Source organism: Pan paniscus, chromosome 17 (assembly GCF_029289425.2).
Source record: "Pan paniscus chromosome 17, NHGRI_mPanPan1-v2.0_pri, whole genome shotgun sequence".
Lineage (NCBI taxonomy): Eukaryota > Metazoa > Chordata > Mammalia > Primates > Hominidae > Pan > Pan paniscus.
Genome location: NC_073266.2, coordinates 31720130 through 31744128, shown reverse-complemented (window position 1 = coordinate 31744128; position 23999 = coordinate 31720130). Strand labels below are relative to the sequence as shown.

At 39.2% G+C, this 23999-nt stretch overlaps 1 protein-coding gene across 2 annotated transcripts in view; it reads left to right on the top strand.

Annotated features, from left to right (window-relative positions):
• ARHGAP28 (Rho GTPase activating protein 28) overlaps window positions 1-23999 on the top strand; it is a 230113-nt gene that overhangs the window by 17391 nt on the left and 188723 nt on the right. For both annotated transcript variants that reach the window (XR_008621973.2, XM_055102779.2), the window contains exon 3: window positions 5696-5831. Coding sequence is in view for 1 of the 2 variants with exons in the window: in XM_055102779.2 (XP_054958754.1) it covers window positions 5824-5831 (8 nt within the window). In the remaining variant the exon portion in view is untranslated. The remainder of the gene's footprint in view (window positions 1-5695; window positions 5832-23999) is intronic.

Below are 23999 nucleotides of genomic sequence, written 5' to 3'. Positions count from 1 at the left end.
CTGGGGTGGACCTCCAGCAAACTCCAACAGACCTGCAGCTGAGGGTCCTGACCGTTAGAGGGAAAACTAACAAACAGAAAGGACATCCACACCAAAACCCCATCTGTATGTCACCATCATCAAAGACCAAAGGTAGTTAAAACCACAAAGATGGGGAAAAAACAGAGCAGAAAAACTGAAAATTCTAAAAATCAGAGCTCCTCTCCTCCTCCAAAGGAATGCAGCTCCTCACCAGCAATGGAACAAAGCTGGACAGAGAATGACTTTGACAAGTTGAGAGAAGAAGGCTTCAGATGATCAAACTTCTCCAAGCTAAAGGAGGAAGTTCAAACCCATCGCAAAGAAGTTAAAAACCTTGAAAAAGATTAGACGAATGGCTAACTAGAATGACCAATGTGGAGAAGTCCTTAAATGACCTGATGGAGCTGAAAACCAAGGCACGAGAACTACGTGATGAATGCACAAGCTTCAGTAGCCGATTCAATCAACTGGAAGAAAGGGTATCAGTGATTGAAGATCAAATGAATGAAATGAAGAGAGAAAAGAAGTTTAGAAAAAAAAAAGAATAAAAAGAAATGATCAAAGCCTCCAAGAAATATAGGACTATGTAAAAAGACCAAATCTATGTCTGACTGGTATACCTGAAAGTGACGGGGAGAATGGAACCAAGTTGGAAAACACTCTGCAGGATATTATCCAGGAGAACTTCCCCAACCTAGCAAGGCAGGCCAACATTCAAATTCAGGAAATACAACACCACAAAGATATTCCTCGAGAAGAGCAACTCCAAGACACGTAATTGTCAGATTCACCAAAGTTGAAATGAGGAAAAAACATTAAGGGCAGCAAGAGAGAAAGGTTGGGTTACCCACAAAGGGAAGCCCATCAGACTAACAGCTGATCTCTCAGCAGAAACTCTACAAGCCAGAAGAGAGTGGGGTCCAGTATTCAACATTCTTAAAGAAAAGAATTTTCAACCCAGAATTTCATATCCAGCCAAACTAAGCTTCATAAGTGAAGGAGAAATAAAATCCTTTACAGACAAGCAAATGCTGAGAGATTTTTTCACCACCAGGCCTGCCCCAAAAGAGCTCGTGAAGGAAGCACTAAACATGGAAAGGAACAACTGGTACCAGCCACTGCAAAAACATGCCAAATTGTAAAGACCATCGATGCTATGAAGAAACTGTATCAACTAACAAGCAAAATAACCAGCTAACATCATAATGACAGGATCAAATTCACACATAACAATATTAACCTTAAATGTAAATGGACTAAATGCTCCAATTAAAAGACATAGACTGGCAAATTGGACAAAGAGTCAAGACCCATCAGTGTGCTGTATTCAGGAAACCCATCTCACGTGCAGAGACACACATAGGCTCAAAATAAAGGGATGGAGGAAGATCTACCAAGCAAATGGAAAACAAAAAAAGGCAGGGGTTGCAATCCTAGTCTCTGATAAAACAGACTTGAAACCAACAAAGATCAAAAGAGACAAAGAAGGCCATTACATAATGGTAAAGGGATCAATTCAACAAGGAGAGCTAACTATCCTAAATATATATGCACCCAATACAGGAGCACCCAGATTCATAAAGCAAGTCCTTAGAGACCTGGAAAGAGACTTAGACTGCCACACAACAATAATGGAGACTTTCACACCCCACTGTCAACATTAGACAGATCAACGAGACAGAAAGTTAACAAGGATATCCAGGAACTGAACTCAGCTCTGCACCAAGTGGACCTAATAGACATCTACAGAACTCTCCACCCCAAATCAACAGAGTATACATTCTTCTCAGCACCACACTGCACTTATTCCAAAATTGACCACATAGTTGGAAGTAAAGCACTCCTCAGCAAATGTAAAAGAACAGAAATTATAACAAACTGTCTCTCAGAACAAGTGCAATCAAACTAGAACTCAGGATTAAGAAACTCACTCAAAACTGCTCAACTACATGGAAACTGAACAACCTGCTCCTGAATGACTACTGGGTACATAATGAAATGAAGGCAGAAATAAAGATGTTCTTTGAAACCAACGAGAACAAAGACACAATATACCAGAATCTCTGGGACACATTTAAAGCAGTATGTAGAGGGAAATTTATAGCACTAAATGCCCATAATAGAAAGCAGGAAAGATCTAAAATTGACACCCTAACATCACAATTAAAATAACTAGAGAAGCAAGAGCAAACACATTCAAAAGCTAGTAGAAGGCAAGAAATAACTAAGATCAGAGCAGAACTGAAGGAGATAGACAAAGAAACCCTTCAAAAAATCAATGAATCCAGGTGCTGGTTTTTTGAAAAGATCAACAAAATTGGTAGACCACTAGCAAGACTAATAAAAGAATAAAAGAGAGAAGAATCAAATAGATGCAATAAAAAATGATAAAGGGGATAACACCACTGATCCCACAGAAATACAAACTACCATCAGAGAATACTATAAACACCTCTACGCAAATAAACTAGAAAATGTAGAAGAAATGGATAAATTCCTTGACACATACACCCTCCCAAGACTAAACTAGGAAGAAGTTGAATCTCTGAATAGACCAATAACAGGCCCTGAAATTGAGGCAATAATTAATAGCTTACCAACCAAAAAAAGTCCAGGACCACACAGATTCACAGCCGAATTCTACCAGAAGTACAAAGAGGAGCTGGTACCATTCCTTCTGAAACTATTCCAATCAATAGAAAAAGAGGGACTCCTCCATAACTCATTTTATGAGGCCAGCATCATCCCGATACCAAAGCCTGGCAGAGACACAACAAAAAAAGAGAATTTTAGACCAATAGCCCTGATGAACATCGATGCAAAAATCCTCAATAAAATACTGGCAAACCGAATCCAGCAGCACTTCAAAAAGCTTACCTACAATGATCAAGTGGGCTTCATCCCTGGGATGCAAGGCTGGTTCAACATATGCAAATCAATAAACGTAATCCAGCATATAAACAGAATCAAAGACAAAAACCACATAATTATCTCAATAGATGCAGAAAAGGCCTTCGACAAAATTCAACAACCCTTCATGCTAAAAACTCTTAATAAATTCGGTATTAATCGGAGGTATCTCAAAATAATAAGAGTTATTCATGACAAACCCACAGCCAATATCATACTGAATGGGCAAAAACTGGAAGCATTCCATTTGAAAACTGGCACAAGACAGGGATGCCCTCTCTCACCACTCCTATTCAACATAGTGTTGGAAGTTCTGGCCAGGGCAATCAAGCAAGAGAAAGAAATAAAGGGTATTCAATTAGGAAAAGAGGAAGTCAAATTGTCCCTGTTTGCAGATGACATGATTGTATATCTAGAAAGCCCCATCGTCTCAGCCCAAAATCTCCTTAAGCTGATAAGCAACTTCAGAAAGTCTCAGGATACAAAATCAATGTGCAAAAATCACAAGCATTCTTATACACCAATTACAGACAGACAGAAAGCCAAATCATGAGTGAACTCCCATTCACAGTTGCTTCAAAGAGAATAAAATACCTAGGAATCCAACTTACAAGGGATGTGAAGGACCTCTTCAAGGAGAACTACAAACCACTGCTCAACAAAATAAAAGAGGATACAAACAAATGGAAGAACATTCCATGCTCATGGATAGGAAGAATCAATATCGTGAAAATGGCCATACTGCTCAAGGTAATTTATAGATTCAATGCCATCCCCATCAAGCTACCAATGACTTTCTTCACAGAATTGGAAAAAACTACTTTAAAGTTCATATGGAACCAAAAATGGGCCCTCATTGCCAAGACAATCCTAAGCCAAAAGAACAAAGCTGGAGGCATCACACTACCTGACTTCAAACTATACTACAAGGCTACAGTAATCAAAACAGCATGGCACTGTTACCAAATAGAGATACAGACCAATGGAACAGAACAGAGCCCTCAGAAATAATACCACACATCTACAACTATCTGATCTTTGACAAACCTGGCAAAAACAAGAAATGGGGAAAGGATTCCCTATTTAACAAATGGTGCTAGGAAAACTGGCTAGCCATATGTAGAAAGCTGAAACTGGATCCCTTCCTTACACCTTATATAAAAATTAATTCAAGATGGATTAAAGACTTAAATGTTAGACCTAAAACCATAAAAACCCTTAAAAACCTAGGCAATACCATTCAGGACATAGGCATGGGCAAGGACTTCATGTCTAAAACACCAAAAGCAATGGCAACAAAAGCCAGAATTGACAAATGGGATCTAATTAAACCAAAGAGCTTCTGCACAGCAAAAGAAACTACCATCAGAGTGAAAAGGCAACCTACAGAATGGGAGAAAATTTTTGCGATCTACTCATCTGACAAAGGGCTAATATCCAGAATCACAAAGAACTCAAACAAACTTACAAGAAAAAACAAACAACCCCATCAACAAGTGGGCAAAGGATATGAACAGACACTTCTCAAAAGAAGACATTTATGCAGCCAACAGACACATGAAAAAATGCTCATCATCACTGGCCATCAGAGAAATGCAAATCAAAACCACAATGAGATACCATCTCACGTCAGTTAGAATGGTGATCATTAAAAAGTCAGGAAACAACAGGTGCTGGAGAGGATGTGGAGAAATAGGAACACTTTTACACTGTTGGTGGGACTGTAAACTCGGTCAACTATTGTGGAAGTCAGTGTGGCAATTCCTCAGGGATCTCGAACTAGAAATACCATTTGACCCAGCCATCCCATTACTGGGTATATACCCAAAGGATTGTAAAACATGCTGCTATAAAGACACATGCACATGTATGTTTATTGCGGCACTATTCGCAATAGCAACGACTTGGAACCAACCCAAATGTCCAACAATCATAGACTGGATTAAGAAAATGTGGCACATATACACCATGGAATACTATGCAGCCATAAAAAATGATGAGTTCATGTCCTTTGTAGGGACATGGATGAAGCTGGAAACCATCATTCTCAGCAAACTATTCCAAGGAAAAAATACCAAACACCACATGTTCTCACTCATAGGTGGGAATTGAACAATGAGAACACTTGGAAACAGGAAGGTGAACGTCACACACCGGGGCCTGTCGTGGGGTCGGGGGAGGGGGAGGGATAGCATTAGGAGATATACCTAATGTAAATGATGAGTTAATGAGTGCAGCACACCAACATGGCACATGTATACATATGTAACAAACCTGCACGTTGTGCACATGTACCCTAGAACTTAAAGTATAATAAAAATATAAATATATATAAAAAAATAAAAAATAAAATATTTCTGAGGTCTAAACAGAAGACCATATAATCCCATAGTAGATTTGATCTTTGCTCTGAGGGTCTTTTTAGATTTGAGAATTTTGGAAAGATTGGGAATAAGAAACAGATATTTTTAACCCAAGAATTTCTGGCTACTTGATATTTTCTATAAACTTTAAAATGGAAAAAAAAATGTTCAGTAGAATTCACTTATGAAACTATCTGGACCTAGGGGTTTCTATGTTGGAAGGATTTTACCTGTCAATATAATGTGGTTAATAAATATAGGGCTAATTAGGTTATCGATTGCTTCCTTAGTGAGCTAGTTTTTGTCTGACAAGGAATTTTTCCATTTCATCTAAGCTATCAAATCTGTTAAAACCTGTTACATGAAATTATTCCTGATATTCATTTTTTTTTTTTTTTGAGATGGAGTTTCTCTCTTGTAACCAGGCTGGAGTGCAATGACACGATCTCAGCTCACTGCAGTTTTCGTCTTCTGGGTTCAAGCAATTCTCCTTCCTCAGCCCCCTAAGTAGCTGGTGGTGCCCACCACCATGCCCAGGTAATATTTGTATTTTTAGTAGAGACAAGATTTCACCATGTTGGCCAGGCTGGTCTCGAACTCCTGACCTCAGGCAATCTGCCCACCTCAGCCTCCCAAAGTGGTGGGATTACAGGCGTGAACCACTGCGCCTAGCCTATTCCTGATATTCTTTTATTATGACTTAAATGTTTGTATGATCTGTAATGATGTCCTATTTACTCTTTCATTCATTACATTCGTATTTACGTCTTCTCTCTTTTATTCTTATCATCTGGAAAATAGTCAATTTTATTGATTTTCACAAAAGAACCAACGTTTGATTTCATTTATTTGTCACTCTTTGTTTGTTTGTTTGTTTTTGTAGAGGCAGAATCACACTATGTTGCCCAGGCTGTTCCTGTAATGACCTCAAGTGAGCCTCCCATCTTGTCCTCCCGAAGTGTTGAGATTACAGGAATGAGCTAACATTGCCTGGCCCAATCTTGTTTTTCTAGTTTTAATTTATTTCTGCTCATTGTTATTTTTCATTCTTCTGCTTATTTTGTATTGAATTTTCTCTTCTTTTTCTAGTTTTGTAAGGTGAAAGTTTAGATCATTGATTTGAGACTTTTCTTTTTATCAATTATAAGCATTTAATGTTCTAAAGTTCCTTATAAGTACATTTGTATACCACAAATTGGTAAGTCGTATTTTCCGTTTCATTTGGTTAAATATTTTTAACTTTCCATTGAGGTTTCTTCTTAGAAGAAACACTTCTTAGAAGTGTTTTGTTCAATTTACAAATATGTGATGGTTTGCCAAATTGTTTTTTGTTATTGATTTGTAATTTAATTCAGTTGTAGTTAGAGAACATGTTTGGTATGATTTCAATCCATTTAAATACACTGCTTGCTTGTTTTATAGCTCAGAATACGTTCTATCTTGGTGACTGATCCATGTACACTTACCAAAAACGTGTGTCCTGCTGTTTTTGAAAGCAGTATTCTCCGAAGTCAGTTAGGTCAGATTGGTTAACTGTGTTTTTCAAGTGTTTTATATCCTTACTAATTTTGGTCTTGTTCAGTAAATTACTGAAAGACAAGTGTTTAAATCTCCAACTCTAATTGTGGACTTATATATTTATCCTTTCAGTTCTATGTATTTTGAAGCTTGGTTATTAGGTGCATATACATTTAGGATAAAGTCCTCTTGATCAACTGATTTTATATATATATAATTACATATATATCTAAAAACTGATTATATATCTTATATATAATTATATGTAGTATATAATCCATTAATAGATATTATATATAATTATATATAATCAGTTTATATATATAATCAATGTGTGTGTATATATGTGTGTGTATATGTGTGTGTGTGTGTATACACACACACATATGTGAGTGTGCGTGAGAGAGAGAGAGAGAGGGAGACGGGGCCTTGCTATGTTGCTCCGGCTGGTCTCAAACCCCTGGGCCCAAGCGATCCTCCCACCTCAACCTCCTAAGTAGCTGAGACTATGGACGTATGCCACTGCACCCAACTAATCTTTATATTATTGTAAATATCCTTTATTCTTGGGAAATATTCCCTGTTCTGAAGTCTACTTTGTCTGGTAGCCACTCCAGAATTCTTTTGATTTAGGCTTGCAGAAAATATTTTTCCCATATTTTGACTTTTATACTATAGGTATCTTTCTGTTTAAAATTGTGTGTGTGTGGTGGCGGGATAAAATCTGATAAATGCATTTATGTAGTAAGATGATACAAAAGAGTGTTATTCATGAGATAGTCAAAGACTCTCAAGTGAAATAACACTGTAGCTGGATTTTAAAGGATGAGTAGGAACAAAGTGAAGGTGAAGAAGGAGGGTATTTCTAGCAAAGGGCAGCATTTGCACGGCATGAAAGTACTTTCCATCTTCTTGAAAAAGTGGAAGAATTCCTTTGTCTGGATCATCCACCCCAGGTGTGTTTCAGGGAGGAAGGGATAGGAGGACTCAGAGATAACTCCTATAACAAGGGTCAGGAAACTTTTTCTTAAATGTTCAGATTGTAATATTTTAAGCTTGCAGATCATACAATTTCACAATTATGCAGCTTTGCTATTGTACCATGAAAGCAGCCATAGATAATATGTAAACAAATGAGTGTGGCTGAGTTCCAATAAAACTTTATTTACAAAAACAGGTGGCAGTCTGAATTTGGCCCATGTGTCTTGGTTTACCAATGCTTTAATTAAAGAATTGGGGTGAGAGAGCAAGTGGGGATATAAGGTGTTAGAAGTACAGCAACGTCTACAAAGTAAAGACAAAAGTCAAAGTAACATCATTGTCTCTATTTTAGAACCCTCAAAGAGCTAAGACTTCTAGTATGGCTGTTACCACTTATATAATTTTATAGAAATAACATGATTTCTATAATTTTATAGAAATAAATTTTGGATCAGAATCCTCTTGACCTTTTTATTGAAAAACAAGAGTTCTGGGAATCAGAGAAGAATGATCTCATTTTTGCCTTGCCCAAGTGGGAATAGTAAATGCTAAATCTTCCAGAAATTTGGGTAATCTTTATGCAGTTATGAGTAAGTCCCACCCTGTGCCATAACTCTCCCAAAATGGGGAATTCTGACTTTGGAAATCATCCTCTTAGGTAATTTAGTCAGTAGTGTCATGTTGTTGGTTAAACTTACAGGAAGCATAAGGGCTATGCAAGCATTATATGAAAGTCTGATGTATTAGATCTGAGAACAAAAGGGAAAAATCTCTTGATGAATTGAATGAAATGGCCAAATTGAGTCTGAAGGTGGATTAGATGGGTTCTTCTTCTTTTTTTTTTTTTTTTGAGATGGAGTTTTGCTCCTGTTGCCCAGGCTGTAGTGCAATGGCGCAATCTCAACTCACTGCAATCTCTGCCTCCCAGGTTCAAGCGATTCTCCTGCCTTAGCCTCCCAAGTAGCTGGGATTACAGGCATGTGCCACCATGGCTGGCTAAATTTTTTTTTTATTTAGTAGAGATGGGGTTTCACCATGTTGGTCAGGCTGGTCTCGAACTCCTGACCTCAGGTATCCACCCGCCTCAGCCTCCCAAAGTGCTGGGATACAGGCCTGAGCCACTGCGCCTGGCCTGATGGATTCTAAATATTCTTCAGACTTGCAGATTCCATAAATACTGACAGCTTATTAAACAGTATATGAAAATGTTTGTTTTTGACTGTCACAGAATGGAGAAATTCAGTTGTGTAAATGAATCTTAATTTGGGTAATAGTACAAATAATTATTGATGATCTGTTTCAAATAATCCATCAGTCTGAGTACAAATCTTATTAAGTCACAAGGATGATGATTGTTAAAAATTTATTTTAATCTTAAAGATTAAAAATTTTAACTCTCCACTCCTGAAGGAAAACAATTTAGGAATTATTCAAGTGAAAATGGCAATTTTCATCAAGGAGCCAGTGATGTTTTCATAATTACTGGTTTTTACATAAATGTTTAAGTCAGTCAATATATAATTACACTTTAATTTCTAGAATTCACTAGAGACAATGAAGTTAGTTTTTGAGCAGGATAGTTACTGAGAATGTTAGCCAGAAAAAAAATTACCTTTCAACAAGATGAAATTTTCATGTCAATGGTAAGTGAAATCCTCCAATATGTCCCCATATGTTGTGATATATAATTTTTGAAATATAGAGATAAACAATGGCCATCACATGGTTTCTTATTATTTGTTTAATTTGTCAGGGAAGCAGACATAAAGTGTTTTTCCTTTTTTTCCTAATTATTACTTACTTTGCCTCCTTGGCTCTTTTCTGTCTGCATTATTCTCAACAAATAAGGTTTTTCCATACAATAACATCTATTTAAGCTCTATAGTAATCGGTGGTCTGTGATCCCCATAAAGGCTTTGCAAGTGATCTCTTGCCATTATTTTTTAAATGTTCACCTTCTAGGCTGCCACCTAAAGATCCCTGATGATGGAGGTGGGGTTGGTGAAGGTGAGGTGTGAGCCAAAAGCTAGAAAGTGATGTTAAAATAATTAATTGGGAGGCCATTTCACTGAGGCGGCTCCAGTGCCATAGGGACTTGCCTAAGCAGAGCGAAACCCAACACAGTATACACTGTAAAAGGAAACTTAAGCTTAACTATTAGTCAGAATCCACCAACCAACCTCTAACAGGAAATTTCCAGTGGAATGATCCAAAGAAGACTACTGCTTTACTTTAACCAATCAAATATTTTATTTGCCTTTGCTTCTGAGTTCACCCTATCAAAAAAAAAAAGGCTTCCCTGAGGAGTCCTGAACTGCTTGTGGTCTGGAGTTGTCTGCTTCAAGCATTGCTATTTGCTCACTCTTTAATATTTTAATGTGCCTCAGTTTATTTTTCAATAGTAATTGTGAATTAAATATATATTATATCCCAGGCACTATGTTATACTTTTTATATATGATTTCATTTACTAGTCATAGCAACTTGATAACTTAGGTATAATTTTCCTCTTCTATAGGTCTAGGAGGCTATGGTTCTGAAGATATTAGAGGAGCTATAGTAAAATGTACCTGATACAAGCATATATAGATTGTCTCCACCTTTGTTTTAATGCACTGGCCAGGACATCCAGTAAGATGTTGAATCTGTGTTTTATATCTCATTCAAAAAAATTAAAGCCGGGTGCAGTGGCTCATGCCTGTAATCCCAGAACTTTGGGAGGCCAAGGTGGGCGGATCACTTGAGGTTTGGAATTCAAGACCAGCCTGGCCAATGTGGTGAAACTCCATCTCTACTAAAGCTACAAAAATTAGCCGGGTGTGCTGGTGGGCATCTGTAATCCCCGCTACTTGGGAGGCTGAGGCAGGAGAATCACTTGAACCTGGGAGGCAAAGGTTGCAGTGAGCTGAGATTGTGCCACTGCACTCCAGCCAGGGTGACAAGAGTGAGATTCCATCTCAAAAAAAAGAATACTCCCCAAATTACTAATGAGTTAGTACATATAATAAGTGATAATTTTATACCACTGTTCAGGTCTTCCTCTTCATTCTCTTCCATTCCCCAACCCCCATTGCAACCCAGCACCTAATAAAATATGCATACTTAAGAATTTCTGTATATCACTTCAAAAGACAGAATGTAAAAGGAGATGAGATGAAGCTGATGAGTAATCACTGTCTAAGCTGGGGAGCAGGGAGACTGGTATGTTACACTAGTGAACTTGGTAATAGGGACCAATGGAAGGGCTTTTCTCGGTGGAGTGGTGTGATCTGACTTGTGTTTTAGATATATTACTCCAGCAGAAATGTAGGGGTAGGATTTTGGGGAGCCAAGACTGTTAACCAAGAAGACTGGTGTGAAGGCTTTTGTAATATCTACGTTTGAACGGTGAGGCCTGCACTGGTAGAAGAGATGGAGATAGACAGATTTGAAAATGAGTCAACTATTATTGAGTGGGGAATACAGGAAGAGGAAAAAGTCAGCAGCATCTTTCAGATTTCTGGCTTGGATGACTAGGTGGATGATAGTGCCCCCAACTGAGGCAAAGAACACTTCTAGACTCACTAAATGGAGCAATGTTTTCAGCTTTCAAAGTTGGACATGAAGATTTGTCTTGTATAAAGTAGCTCTGTCCAAAAGAAGTATAATGCAAGCCACATATATAATTTTAAGTTTTCTAGAAAATTAAAATAAATAAAAAGAAGCTGGTGAAATTAATTTAAATATTTTATTCAACTCAATATATCGAAAATGTTATAATTTAAACTTGTAACCAATGGAAAAATTTTAATGGTGCATTTTTATGTTATTTTCAAATGAAATCTTTCAAATCTGGCATGTGCTTTTATACTTACGGCATATCTCAGTATGCACTAGTTATGCGTCAAATGCTCAATAGACACATGTGCCTAGTGGCTGCCATGTTGGACAATACACCTGTAGCAGGAGAAAAATATTCTTTCTTCTTCTTTTTATTTTTTTTAAGAGACAGGGACTGTATCACCCAGGCTGGAGTCCACTGGCACAATCATAGCTCACTGGAGCCTCAAACTCCTGGGCTCAAGACATCCTCTTGCCTTGCCCTCCCAAGTAGCTGCAACTACAGGCATGCACCACCAGGCTTGGCTGACTTTTTTTTTTACAGACAGGGTCTATGTTGCCCAGGCTAGTCTTGAACTGGCCTCAAGCAATCCTCCTGCCTTGGACTCCCACAGCGCTGGGATTACAGGCCCCTGTGCTCAGCCAAGAAAAGCATTCTTTTTCATAAAAGACCCATATAGCATCTGGAAATTGATGACTGCTTAATTAACTAAGTTATGTATTCAAGTACAATAGCTCAGAAAGAAGCCATTCAACTTAACAATAGAATATATTTACAGGAGATGTAACGTCTGCTTTCAATTTTAACATGGAAGTTGTATGATCTCTGGTAAGTTAATTTTTTCTGCACCAGAGTGAATCTAAGGTCAGGATTTTTTTCACTGTTTACTTTTACTAACTCTAGGTCAGTTGAATTCACTACATTGTGCAGGTGCAGCAGCAGCAATTGTAGTGATGGTGGCAGTGGTGGTAATATGGTAGTGATTAAAATGTCAAACCTTATACAGCACTCACTGTGTGCCAAGCACTGTTTTAAATGCTTCAGATATATCAACCAGCCTAATTATCACAACAACTCAATGCAATAGATTCAATTATTATGCTCATTTCACAGGTCAAGAAACTGAAGTACAGAGAGGTTATCTAAACAACTAATAGAGCTAGTAGGTTGCAGTTTGGGGTTTTAAATGCAGGTACTCTGGTTCTTCCATCTGTGCCCTTAACCACTGAGCTATATTGTTCTCTTAAAAAGTAAAAAGAAAAAAAGGTACTATTTTCTTGTAAACATCACAAACTTCAATCTTTTTTCAAATGTGTGAAAATAATTTCAAAGCCACAGCTAGTAAGTTTTGGATCAACACACTGATTTTCTTGATTAGCACAGATAATGTGATATGTGCATATTCATCCTTAAAAACACTCAATTGTAAAAAAATAAATTGATTATTACTGCTTTCTCTTTTCTGTAGCAGTCTTGAAGCCAAGCTCTCTTTAAATTATGAAAAGCAACAAGGGCCAATAGGCAGAGTCCAGAAAGTACATATTTCTTCAATAAAGAGATAAATGTCCTCTCTAAGAGTGAAAACAAAACAAACAGCCCTTCAGAGCCTGTACAACTCACCTTCAGCACAGTACTGGCACAACTATGGGGAACTTCTATGATAACTTGTACAGGAGCAGTACATGGAGGAAGCCACATCCCCAGCCTAGGTACACAGGAGATTCAGAACCACTGTGAGATTGCACACTTGGAAAGATGATAGGGAATGGGAGCGTTAGAGGCATAAATAAATATAGCCCATTTAGTGTACTCATCAAAAAGAGAAGAATCCTGCAAGTGCTTCTTTACCAGACACCTGATTTTAATAACCAGTCAGAATACATGCAAAGAGGGATATTTAACTTGGATGTTTATGGAAGCATCAAAAGCATTTATTGAGGATGACTAAATCCACACTCTATAATAAGATCTCCATATGATTTAGTACATGGAAAATTAACTATAAAGGAGGCAGAGAATGTTTTATGCAGGTATCTGTTTCTTCCTCACTGAGGAACTGATGACAATGCTTTATCCATTGTGATTCATTGCTGGCTCCAGCCACTTTTTCTGCTGCATGCCACACATTGCTGCCATAACTCAAAATCTGCTCTGTCCTGAGATGTCTGCTTCTTGGGTCAAAGTCTCTGGTACAAAATTAATCCGTTTCTTAAACATTTGCCCAAAGCCTACTCTGAGTCCTGAGCCTTGTCCGTCCAAGGGGAGACTGTGTCAGTTTGTAGCTCTTTGAGTCTTTTCTATGAATGCTCCATGTGGACAGTTTCCCTATACTGTGGTTTCACTGGGGAATGGGTACTCTTCCACCACTTCATCTGGGTTCTCTCAGTATCTTGTTTTAAAATGTTTTGGAGGAAAACCTTATCTCGACTGGTGTCTGTTCTGAAAACAGATGCCCTATTGCTGGGACATTTCTTGGGCAACACCAGTAAACACAAACCCTGGCCACCCCTGTAGCACATACAATACAAACAAATACCTGGGATTGTGCCACTTCTGAAATCACGTGGGTTTTATTCGGTCAAAGAAAAAATTGGCACAATGAATCAAACCTCTGAGTCCTCCAGCTCACTTCTTAATTTTTTTTGAGTGGGATTGAATAATGGCTGATGACTCTTTTAATATATATTTTAACTGATAGAGTTCAATCTGTACCCCGTTAAAATTTGCATTTCTTGATTGATTTATCATCTTGATATTTCTTTTCATAAAGCCTCATTCTCCACTTAATTAGATTGCCCTTTTCCAGGCTTTCATCCCACTCTACTCTGTTTTTCTCCATTGGCATCACATTTCTGAAGTAGGACGTTAGCACCTCTGGCCCTAGCCTTCATCTACTCTCATTTTAGCCCCATAGGCCCAATTTATAAGCATGAAATGTATTTATTCATTAACATGTCAATACCAATTATATGCAAAATTTGTTAAGATAGAAACTTCTGGCTTCCATGGCCTCACCTTATAACACACTGCTAGATTTTATCATATTTTTAAATTTATCTTATTTTATGTATCTTATTCATCTTCATCTAATAGGTTTTACCTTTCTAATATAGTCACAAATCAGATGTATAAAAAGTATAGCTGTATTCATCTATCCTTGAACTCAACTTAGCTCTATGACTATCACTCAAAGATGCTCAGTCTCCTCCGATTTAAAGCAGGCTTTTTCAGGAACTCATTCAGTTTGCATTTAAGCTCATCAAAGTTCCAAGTTTCTATCATAGTTGTTCTCCCCTGTGGTGGCTTCTTGTCTTCTGCTCGATCTCCTGAGGTTGTACCTGGACACAGGGTACATTATGTGACATTGCGAAGGATGATGCCGTCCTCCAGCCTTTGCTCATCTGCTTTAGCTTTGGTGGGGTTGGGGGGCTCTGTCCACACTGCCCCCACTGCTGGTGGAGCTACTTGTTCCCTCTATTAGCATAAGCAGTGCCCCTCAGGAACTCCAGCATTTCCCACTGCTCATTAGAGTCCCCACTAGGGATCTCCCTTGGCCTGCCTAGAACTACTCTTTGACTCCTGGCCTGGGCAATGAAATCCTGAGACCCTCGGCCACAAAGTCATTTCATCTTGGACAATAGTGATTCCTCAGAGAGTTTGTCATTCAGTTCTTGCTGGGGGCCCTGGGAAATTCTGGATTCCGTCTGTGCATTTATGAAGGATTCCAGGAGGTACAGGCCATCTTAGGGTCTCTGCAGGGCTGCCTCATCCCAGAGTTTCAGGTGGGGATGGCACATAAGCTTCTCCAGCCTCAGGCCCTCAAACCTATTGCTCATATTACCCTAAAACCCAGGAAAGGGCAGATTTGACAGCTCCTCTTCCTCTAAGACAGACCCCTAAAGTATCCTTTACTCCTCTCTTTGCCATCTCTCCAAGACTTCCTCTGTGTGGCAGCAACAATGTCCTTCTCTTTACATCACTGTCTGGTTTTTTGTTTGTTTGTTTGTTTGTTTTTTTGAGACAGAGTCTTGCTCTGTCACCTAAGCTGGAGTGCAGTGGTGCGATCTCGACATCACTGTCTGAAGTCTTTCTCATGGTGGATAAAAAGCCTCCACATTCAGTCTTCTGAACTTTGCTTCTAGATGTTAATGGGAAGGTTTTTGGGGGGTTTTTTGTTTTGTTTTGTTTTTGCTTTTTTTTTTTGAGATGGGGTCTGGCTTTGTTGCCCAGGTTGGCCTTGAACTACTGGGCTCAAAAGATCCTCCCACCTCAGCCTCCTGAGTATCTGGGACTACAAATGCCTACCATAGTGCCTGGCTTAATGGGAAGTTTTTAGAATTTAGAAAATCTCAAGTGCTGAGCTCTGGTTATTGAAAGCCCAATTTTCTTGACTAATGTTTCTGGAATGTTCTTCAAGAGCTTATCTCAGAAGTCAAAATCTGAATATCAAAGGTTTAGCCATTTCTCCATTCCACCTGTGACAACTCTACCAATTTCTACATCTGTAAATGTGAAATGTAACTACAGTCCTGTAGTTACTAGAAAATGAAACTACAGGACTGATACCTCACTATGGCTTTCTCAAAAAGTGTGAGGACTCAAAAGTTACAGGAGAGCAGTGCCAATGCGGCTCAAAACCAGAGAATGTGATACTGTGTAAACTATGCCCATGGATTTGTGCAGTGCAGCCTGGTTAGAATGACTTTGAAGTCAGGAGTGTAAGGCTAAATTGGCCAGTTGTTGTAGTAATACAACTTCTGTTGGAGGGAGAGGACAATTCCTATTTCTGCTCTGTCACCTGCTAGCCATGAGACTACGTATATGTTTGGTCTTTACCTGATCCCTCCTTTTGGGGCATCACTCTGAGAGCCTTTATACAGGTACTGCCCTCAGGCCATGTGGTTTGGATTGGGCAAACCCAGCCCTTCTGTCTCAGAGCTTATCACATGACCCAGACCTGGCCTGGCCTATGGCCTGGGTTCAGGAATGGGTATGAGACCAAAGCTAGGCCACTTCCCTGGGATCTGTGCCATATCTTCATAACAAGAACTTTTTCTTTCTTTGTAAATACAATGGATCCCTGGGGCTGCAGGTGGCCACCTTGTGACCACACAGCCTGTCTGATATATCTGGAAGCCAAGGGGAAATAAGGCTGAGATATTGGGGAGGCTCCTAAGACCATTATTGGAGCCTCTGTTGTAAAGCATGTCTGAAGCAAATACCGCCGCCACCTCTTCTTTTGCTGCTTAAGCTAGTGTGAGTTGCATTCTCATTACTTGCAACCACAAGAATAATACCAATAGCTAGCACTTACGTGACACTTTTAGGTGCCACTGTATTGTTCTAAGCACCTGACTCATCTAGTCCTCACAACAGCCCTATGAGGTAGGTCCCATTTTTGCCATCCTCTTACCATCCTCTCCACTTTGCATAGGGGAAACAGAAGCCCAGAGATGTTAGCTTGCCCAAGGTCACAGACCTAAAAAGAGATATAGGTGGGATTCAATCCAGGTAGTCTGGCACCAGAGTCTAGGGACTTAACTACTCCAGGATGCCTCTTAATCCTCTAGACTAATACTGTGAACCTGGACAAGTAACTTAACATCTCTGAGCCTCCAATGTAAGGAGTAAATGATACAATACTTATCATAGTGGATCCTCAGTAAATAGTTATGATTGCAATATTTGTAATTATTTCACAACTTCATGCCATCAGAATTCCTTCTGAGTGGTGCTTGGTAGGTGGGAATAAATGAGTTTATGTTTACAAACAGCTTTGAGGATTTGGAATGAAAGTTGGATACTAAGAATTATGATAGTTTGTTCCCTAAAAACAAGTAACACTTTTATTCCTTTATACAAAGAAATAATGAATCATAGTTTGGACCTGATGACTTGATTGTGTCTCTCTCTTTCACCATCATATGTAGGATTAAATGATCACTTGAGGCTTGGCTGTTTTTAAAAAATTCTCTAGAAGTGACTGAAAAGAGGCCTAAGATGATGAGATACTTGAGAAAGAATTATTACACCCTTTACCACAGTGCTTCAAATAATTTAGAATCTTTTGTTCTGAATTTATTTCAATGGCCAATGGTATAAAATGGTACATTTCCTAAATTATATGAATACCTGTTATCTACAGATCCCAAATCTGATCCAAATGAAATATAAATCAAAAGGTAATTTGGTAACAATTTACCTAGGCAACTTCAGACATTTAGAGTCTACTTCTTTCATAATTTTTTTTATTTCTGCACCTGCCCCATTCTTTTGAATCTATTATCTTCTACAGACACAGGACAAACTAGCTACTTCCCTCTCCTTTTCTGGTTTTCACCTCCAGGTCCCCTGGCAAAGAGGAATGTGCTCAGTGCTGGGGCATTCCTGAGGAGAGTCATTTGGCTGCAGTCATTGAATGGAAAAACTACCGTAATTACTTCCCTAACTATAAAACTACAGTACTAGGGGGTGGGGAGGATACTATATGCAGCTCTCCACTCATTGATTGATTGATTGATTTACACGTTAAACATGAGTTTATACATTATACATTTCTTGAGAGCACATATGGCAGACACTATTATGGACTCTGGGGATACAAATGCAGTGAAATAACGTTACCAAGTTTATTCACATGCTTCCTTTTTGTATTTCCCAATATCATATTATTCCGACTCACTCAGAGGTTAAATTGCTTTAGTATGGATTCCCCAAAGGAAGGGATTACAAACAGACAAAAGTAGTCTATGATCTCTTGGCTAGCAGGTGCCAGAGCAGTGATCAGAATTGTCCTCTCCCTGCAACAGAAGTTTTATTACTACAGCAACTGTCTAATTTCACCTTGCACTCCTGTCTTCAAAACCATTCCAACTGGCTACATTGCACAACTCCATGGGGACAATTTACACATCATCACATTATCAAGTTTTGAGGCCCATTGGCATGCTGTCCTATGATTTTTGAGTTCTCATACATTTTGAGAAAGCCACAGTAAGGTATCAGTCCTGTACTTCCATTTTCTAGTGTCAGTCCTATAGTTTCATTTTGTAGTAACTACAGTACTGTAGTTACATTTTACAGAGGTAGAAACAGAGGATTAAGTGGGAGAGGGCTCCTTCATTCATGAAGTTGTTATTTAAGCCTACTATGTAGCAGAAGCTATACTGAGTGTGCCTGTAGCCTGCTCAGACCCCACCCATAAATGCCTCATCTGGAATGCCGGTGCTGTGAGAGGAGACGTCCTCTTCAGGACCATGCCAATGTCCTGACCTGGTGACACTGAGACATTCAGGCTTTCCAATACTTTTTTGAGCCGAACGATAATCAGTAATAACTAGGTACATCCCTGAATAATGTTTCAACTGACAAACATCCATTTTCTGATTATCTACCTAATTCTGCCCAGTTTCAAAATATGACTTATGTTAACACAGTCATGACCTTTTCTGTAGAAATATTTATAGTCTTTGGAGTGTACTAAAAAATATTTACTGGCTGACTAATGATGACTAGAATTTCTTGAATTCCCCTGGAATCTCCTCTAGTAGGTATTGCTAACAAAGTAGAAGGTAAAATAACAATTTCATGTATGCATAGCATAATAAAAAGAACTTATGTTTGTTTAGCATTATGTACACAGCAGTTTTACAACTTATCCTTTTCAAATCGTGGCCAACAACTTTGTGTGATAGGTATTACCATCTCATTTTACAGATGAGAAAAATCAGGTCCCAGAGAGATTAAGTAACTGCTCACAGTCAAACATAGCACAACTCCTATATCTGTCTTGCTCCAAACCCTGCCTTTCACCATTTTAACCACCCCTTGTATAAGCTTACTTTCAAATTATACTTTCAACATCTTCAGATCCAGGTGACTCAGTTCAGGTCATGTACGTCTTATTGAATGATGCAGTCAGCCACATTTGAGGCCTGAGTTAGCCGATGTGGATTTGAAGCTTCCTATTCTTATCACAAAAATCCCAGGTTTGTTTGATTTATCAACTTTGTCAGGCAGTTACCCCCTCCTTATTCAGGGCCATGTGGAGGCACAACTGCAAAATGGGCAGGTGCATTCTTTCCCTGTGCATCACTTCATCTCACCCTCTGCAAGCACCTCTTCCCTTTCCAGATCTTGGAAATCTTTACCATCTGTGTCCTGATTATGCCTTTTTTCAGTGCTTCCAGGTGAGCCCTGCCTCCCCGAGGCTTCACCAAATCCTGCTCTAGTAAATACTGTTAATGTGTTGGCTTCTATTCCTGCTACCTGAAATCTCCAAGGTATCAACTTAGGGACTTTCTCCCTCATGGTATGTGATCTTGGGGCCTGTCTTATCATTAACAGCAGGGAAGGCAGTCCCTGAAGACCACATCTCTTAAGACTCAGTGACTGCCAAGTGGAGGCTTAACCACAGCCAATCTGATGCAATTCTGGTACCCTGTTTCCTGAGAAGAGGGAAGCAAGGATAGAAGAAAAAGTTAAAATTTGTTAATTTTGTAAGAAGCACCCTGGCAAGATTGTGTTCTCATTCCTGCTCCAAGAGTTGTCTTTCAGTTTTGATCTTCAATCCTGTGCTGTTTCTCAGATCTTTGTAAAACATTATTCTCTGTTTTGGTTAATCAGAATTGTTTCTTTGGTTTCCAATCCAAGAATGATCATAATAAACCTTCCCTCTTTGTTGGCAGACCTGCATACTGCATGTCCCAAAGCCTCTGACTGTCTTCTACTTCCTTCACTGTCTCCTACTGTGCTCACCCCATCACTTGCCAGGTCAGGTGGTCTGTCCCTCCCCAGGTGAACCAGAACAAAGCAGGCAGCTGATCTGTAATCATGAGCTAGTGACAGAGAGGGGATTGTCAGGGTCCTTTCCCCAGCTTCCCCTCCAAGACACCTGTGTAATTCTTTAAGCTAAATGTCTTTTCAATAGCTATTTAAATTCCATTTATCTCATCTTGGACTTTGTCTTAGGATTCAATTTGGGACTTAGCATGTGGCCATTTATAGTTGGTTTTCTTCTGCCTCAGACTCTAGTGTACACTCTTCTCCCAAAAAGGTTGGGAAGCCTAGGAGATGTAGGTCAGAAGAGCTGAGTGAAGACCAGGTGGTGCAGAGCCCAGGAGGATGCCTAAAAGCATAAGCTGATTCTGGTGCTACCTTGTTTGACACCATCAGTGGATTCCCCATCTGAACTCTTGGATAAAGTTTAAACTCCTCACAAGGCATTCAGATGCACCAGGGCCTGGCCTCTGCCTGTCTCCAGCTTTGTCTCCAGGGTTTTCTCCCTTACACTTTACTCTCCAGCAAAGCTAAACTAAAAGGGTTTCCCTGTACATACTTCACTGTCTTTTTTTCTCTGTGCCTTGTTTCCATCTGTTACCTGCCTCTGGAATGCCCTTCCTTACATAGCCTCAGCCACACACACCTACTTGTGAGCTAGCCAAGTGTCATTCATCTTTTAAGAGCATCTCTAACATAACCTCCTGGGGAAGTGTGTTATTTGATGACCTCCTACACCAATCTCTTCCCCGCTTGCAGAGACCCAGTTAGTCTGTGCTTTCATGTTCCTATTCATCTTCATATTCTTGGTGCTTGGCATTGTAGGTATGAGTGATAATTGTAAATTCTTGGGGTAGATGCGTGGGTGGATGGATAGATGGATGGATACATGGAAGAGTGAATGAATGAATGAATAAAGCCTTTATGTAATTGTAAAAACATGGTATTGCAGGAAATATTCCATATTGTAAGTACTTTTTGACTAAAACTTTATGCTGTGGCTGGTCTGTTCCTTTCCTCTACCCTGCCTGGGTCTATTAGTAGTGATTCATTTCCAATCAATAATGATTCAATTTATCTGTAGAAGTCACTTAAGTAATTCAGTTATGTCTACCACATAAATAACACAAGTCTTGACCTGGCTGGCTGGCTCTCGTGGTGACATAATCTACTTAAGCCAATTACCAAATTGATCAAAGATCCCAAAACAGTTAATGAAGAAAAATAAGCCCTGATTTCTCTTTAAAACTAGATACTAAGAAAGCAATAGGAAAATCAGAGTAGTCTAGAAATTCTGTGTCATCATGAGAGCACCCAGAAAATAAATTTAACTCAAGTAGTGCCAATACATTTTGAAAAATATTTCAGAGTAGCAGATCAAGATTTACCAACTGACTTGATGATGAAAGATTTACACACTACCTTTTAAAATATTTGTCTCATTATTTTCTCTTTATATAAAATAAATGCAACTTTGTATTCATTCCCTCTAATTTAAACCAGTCTTTCCAGAGGACTTGAGGGCACTGATAATGTATGTAAGATGGAGGGTTTTTTGTTTGTTTTGTTTGTTGGTCTCTTCTTTGAGACAGGGTCTTGCTCTATCTCCCTGGTTAGAGAGCAGTGGTGCGATCATGGCTCATTGCAGCCTCAACCTCCCAGGCTCAAGCAATCTCCCCACTTCAGCCTTCTGTGTGGCTGGGACTAAGGGTACACACCACCACACCAGCTAATTTTTAAATTTTTTGTAGAGATGGGGTCTCCATATGTTGCCCAGGCTGGTCTTAAACTCTTGGGCTCAAGCGATCCTCCTGTCTCTTGCCTCGCAAAGTGCTGGGATTATAAACGTGAGCCACCCCACCCCGCCAGGTGGAGTTCTGAAAGCAGAATTCGCATGTTCTCTTTGGTAGGTAAGAATTGTGCCTTCATTTCCTGCAAGATAGGGCCAGTGACTATGTTCCCTCAACCCTTCTTGCTAAGAGAATGTCAGTCAGCATCTGCAAGGACTCATGAGGCTGCAGCTGTTTTCCTGTTCTGGTATGAAATGATTATCCTAGCAGCAATTTTGCCAGATAAGCAGCCAAGGCCACAAGAAGCACTTTTCCTTTGTCCATGTTAAAGTTTTGCATAAATGTTTTGTTTTCTTGCCTTTCCTGATGGGTTTAAATGGAATATCTCCATATTTCGTAGTCCATGCAGCTGGTGGCCCTTGGGGGCCAGTGTTTGTGAGGCCTCCCCAGGTAGGTTTCATCACATAAATTGAGTGTGACTTATCTCTCAGCAAAGGTTGTGAAAAACCTTTGGAATCCCTGGGTCCAGATTCTTTACTCTTGAGGGTTGAACTCAAATCGTACTTCTGGAAGGGCTGAGACAGAGGACAGCTGACAAGGGAGAGTGAAAGACAGAGAAGGGAACCAACATCTACTGAACATCTAGCATATGCTTAGTACTGGGATAGGTGTCTTAAAGATGTGATCTCATTTTAACTTCCCATCAACTCTTTGAGGAGATATTACTGGTCTCTGTTTTTCAAATTAGGAAATGGAAAAAGAGAGAAATTAAGGTGACACAGCCAGTAAATAGTAAATCATAATCAAGCTCAAACTCAACTCTGTCTTACTCTCTTTTGTCTACCACTCTGCTTCCCGTTTATTTAGAAAGTGCAATCTTTGTGCACTTGTGATTACATATTTCACTATTCTCTAATGCCTTATTTATATGTATCCACTGACAAATTTACAAGGCAGAATGAAAAACTGAATTATCCTTCAACACATCGTAAGAGTAGTTGATGACAATAATTATACACACACACACATATATTAAGAAACAATAATTCTGCCTTAGTAATTTTGAACTACCTTAGTATTGTGCCTTAAGAATACATGTGACTCCCTTCCTTATTATTTTCATCATCATCATTACATGCTAGTGATTATTTACCCTCTAGTGTACTAAATAGGTTTATGTAAAGCTACCATAAAGAAACATAAATCAAATCCTACTTGTTTCTTTACATTTTACAAGAGGAATATATTTTGAATCTCATCAAACCTTTCATAAAAGAGAAATATAGTAATTAAGGACCTAAATTCAGGAGCCAGATTTCCTGGGTTTGAATCCTAGCTTTGCCACCTCCTAGCCTGCGTAGGACGTGGGTAGCCTTGGGAAGTTACTACAGCCAGTTTCTTCAACTGTAACATGGAGCTGCCAGCAGTGATACTTATCTCACCTCAAAGGCTGCTGCGAGCCTCTCATGAGTTGATGTTCTGATGTCTTAAACAGAACCAGGGACATGGTAAATGTTCAATACATGTAGGCTGTTTTATTTCTTTTGCATGTGAAAAAAACAGGTCTACATACAGTTCAGTGACTTTCTTGGGGTGTCATGTTGGTGGCAGAGTGGGTACTGACATCCAAGTCTCTCGATTCCCAGTTCAGCGCTGGGCACTGTATGACATCCAGAGTAGGACAGCACAGGAAACTGTAAGTTTCCCTCTATCTTTGCCCTTACTGCAAATAAACTGAAAATGCTGTCTACATGTCCACTCTCCAGTGTTGGGCAAGTTTCAAGCTTAGCTTCTCCAGGGCCACCATTTACTCCACTGCCTGGCCAGCTGTCACGGCCCTGTGCTGTCATCCCCTAGCACACTGGATTCCAGCATTGTTTGGAATGCCAAAAATGTTAACAGACTCCATCAAGTCTGAATTTTGAAATTCAGAAACTCTCAAATTTGAATCCTTTTTCATAACTCATTTGACCGCAAGACCTGTTCAGGCCTGAACTTTTTCAGTGACAAAACATCTGAACTGACATGAGGCTATTT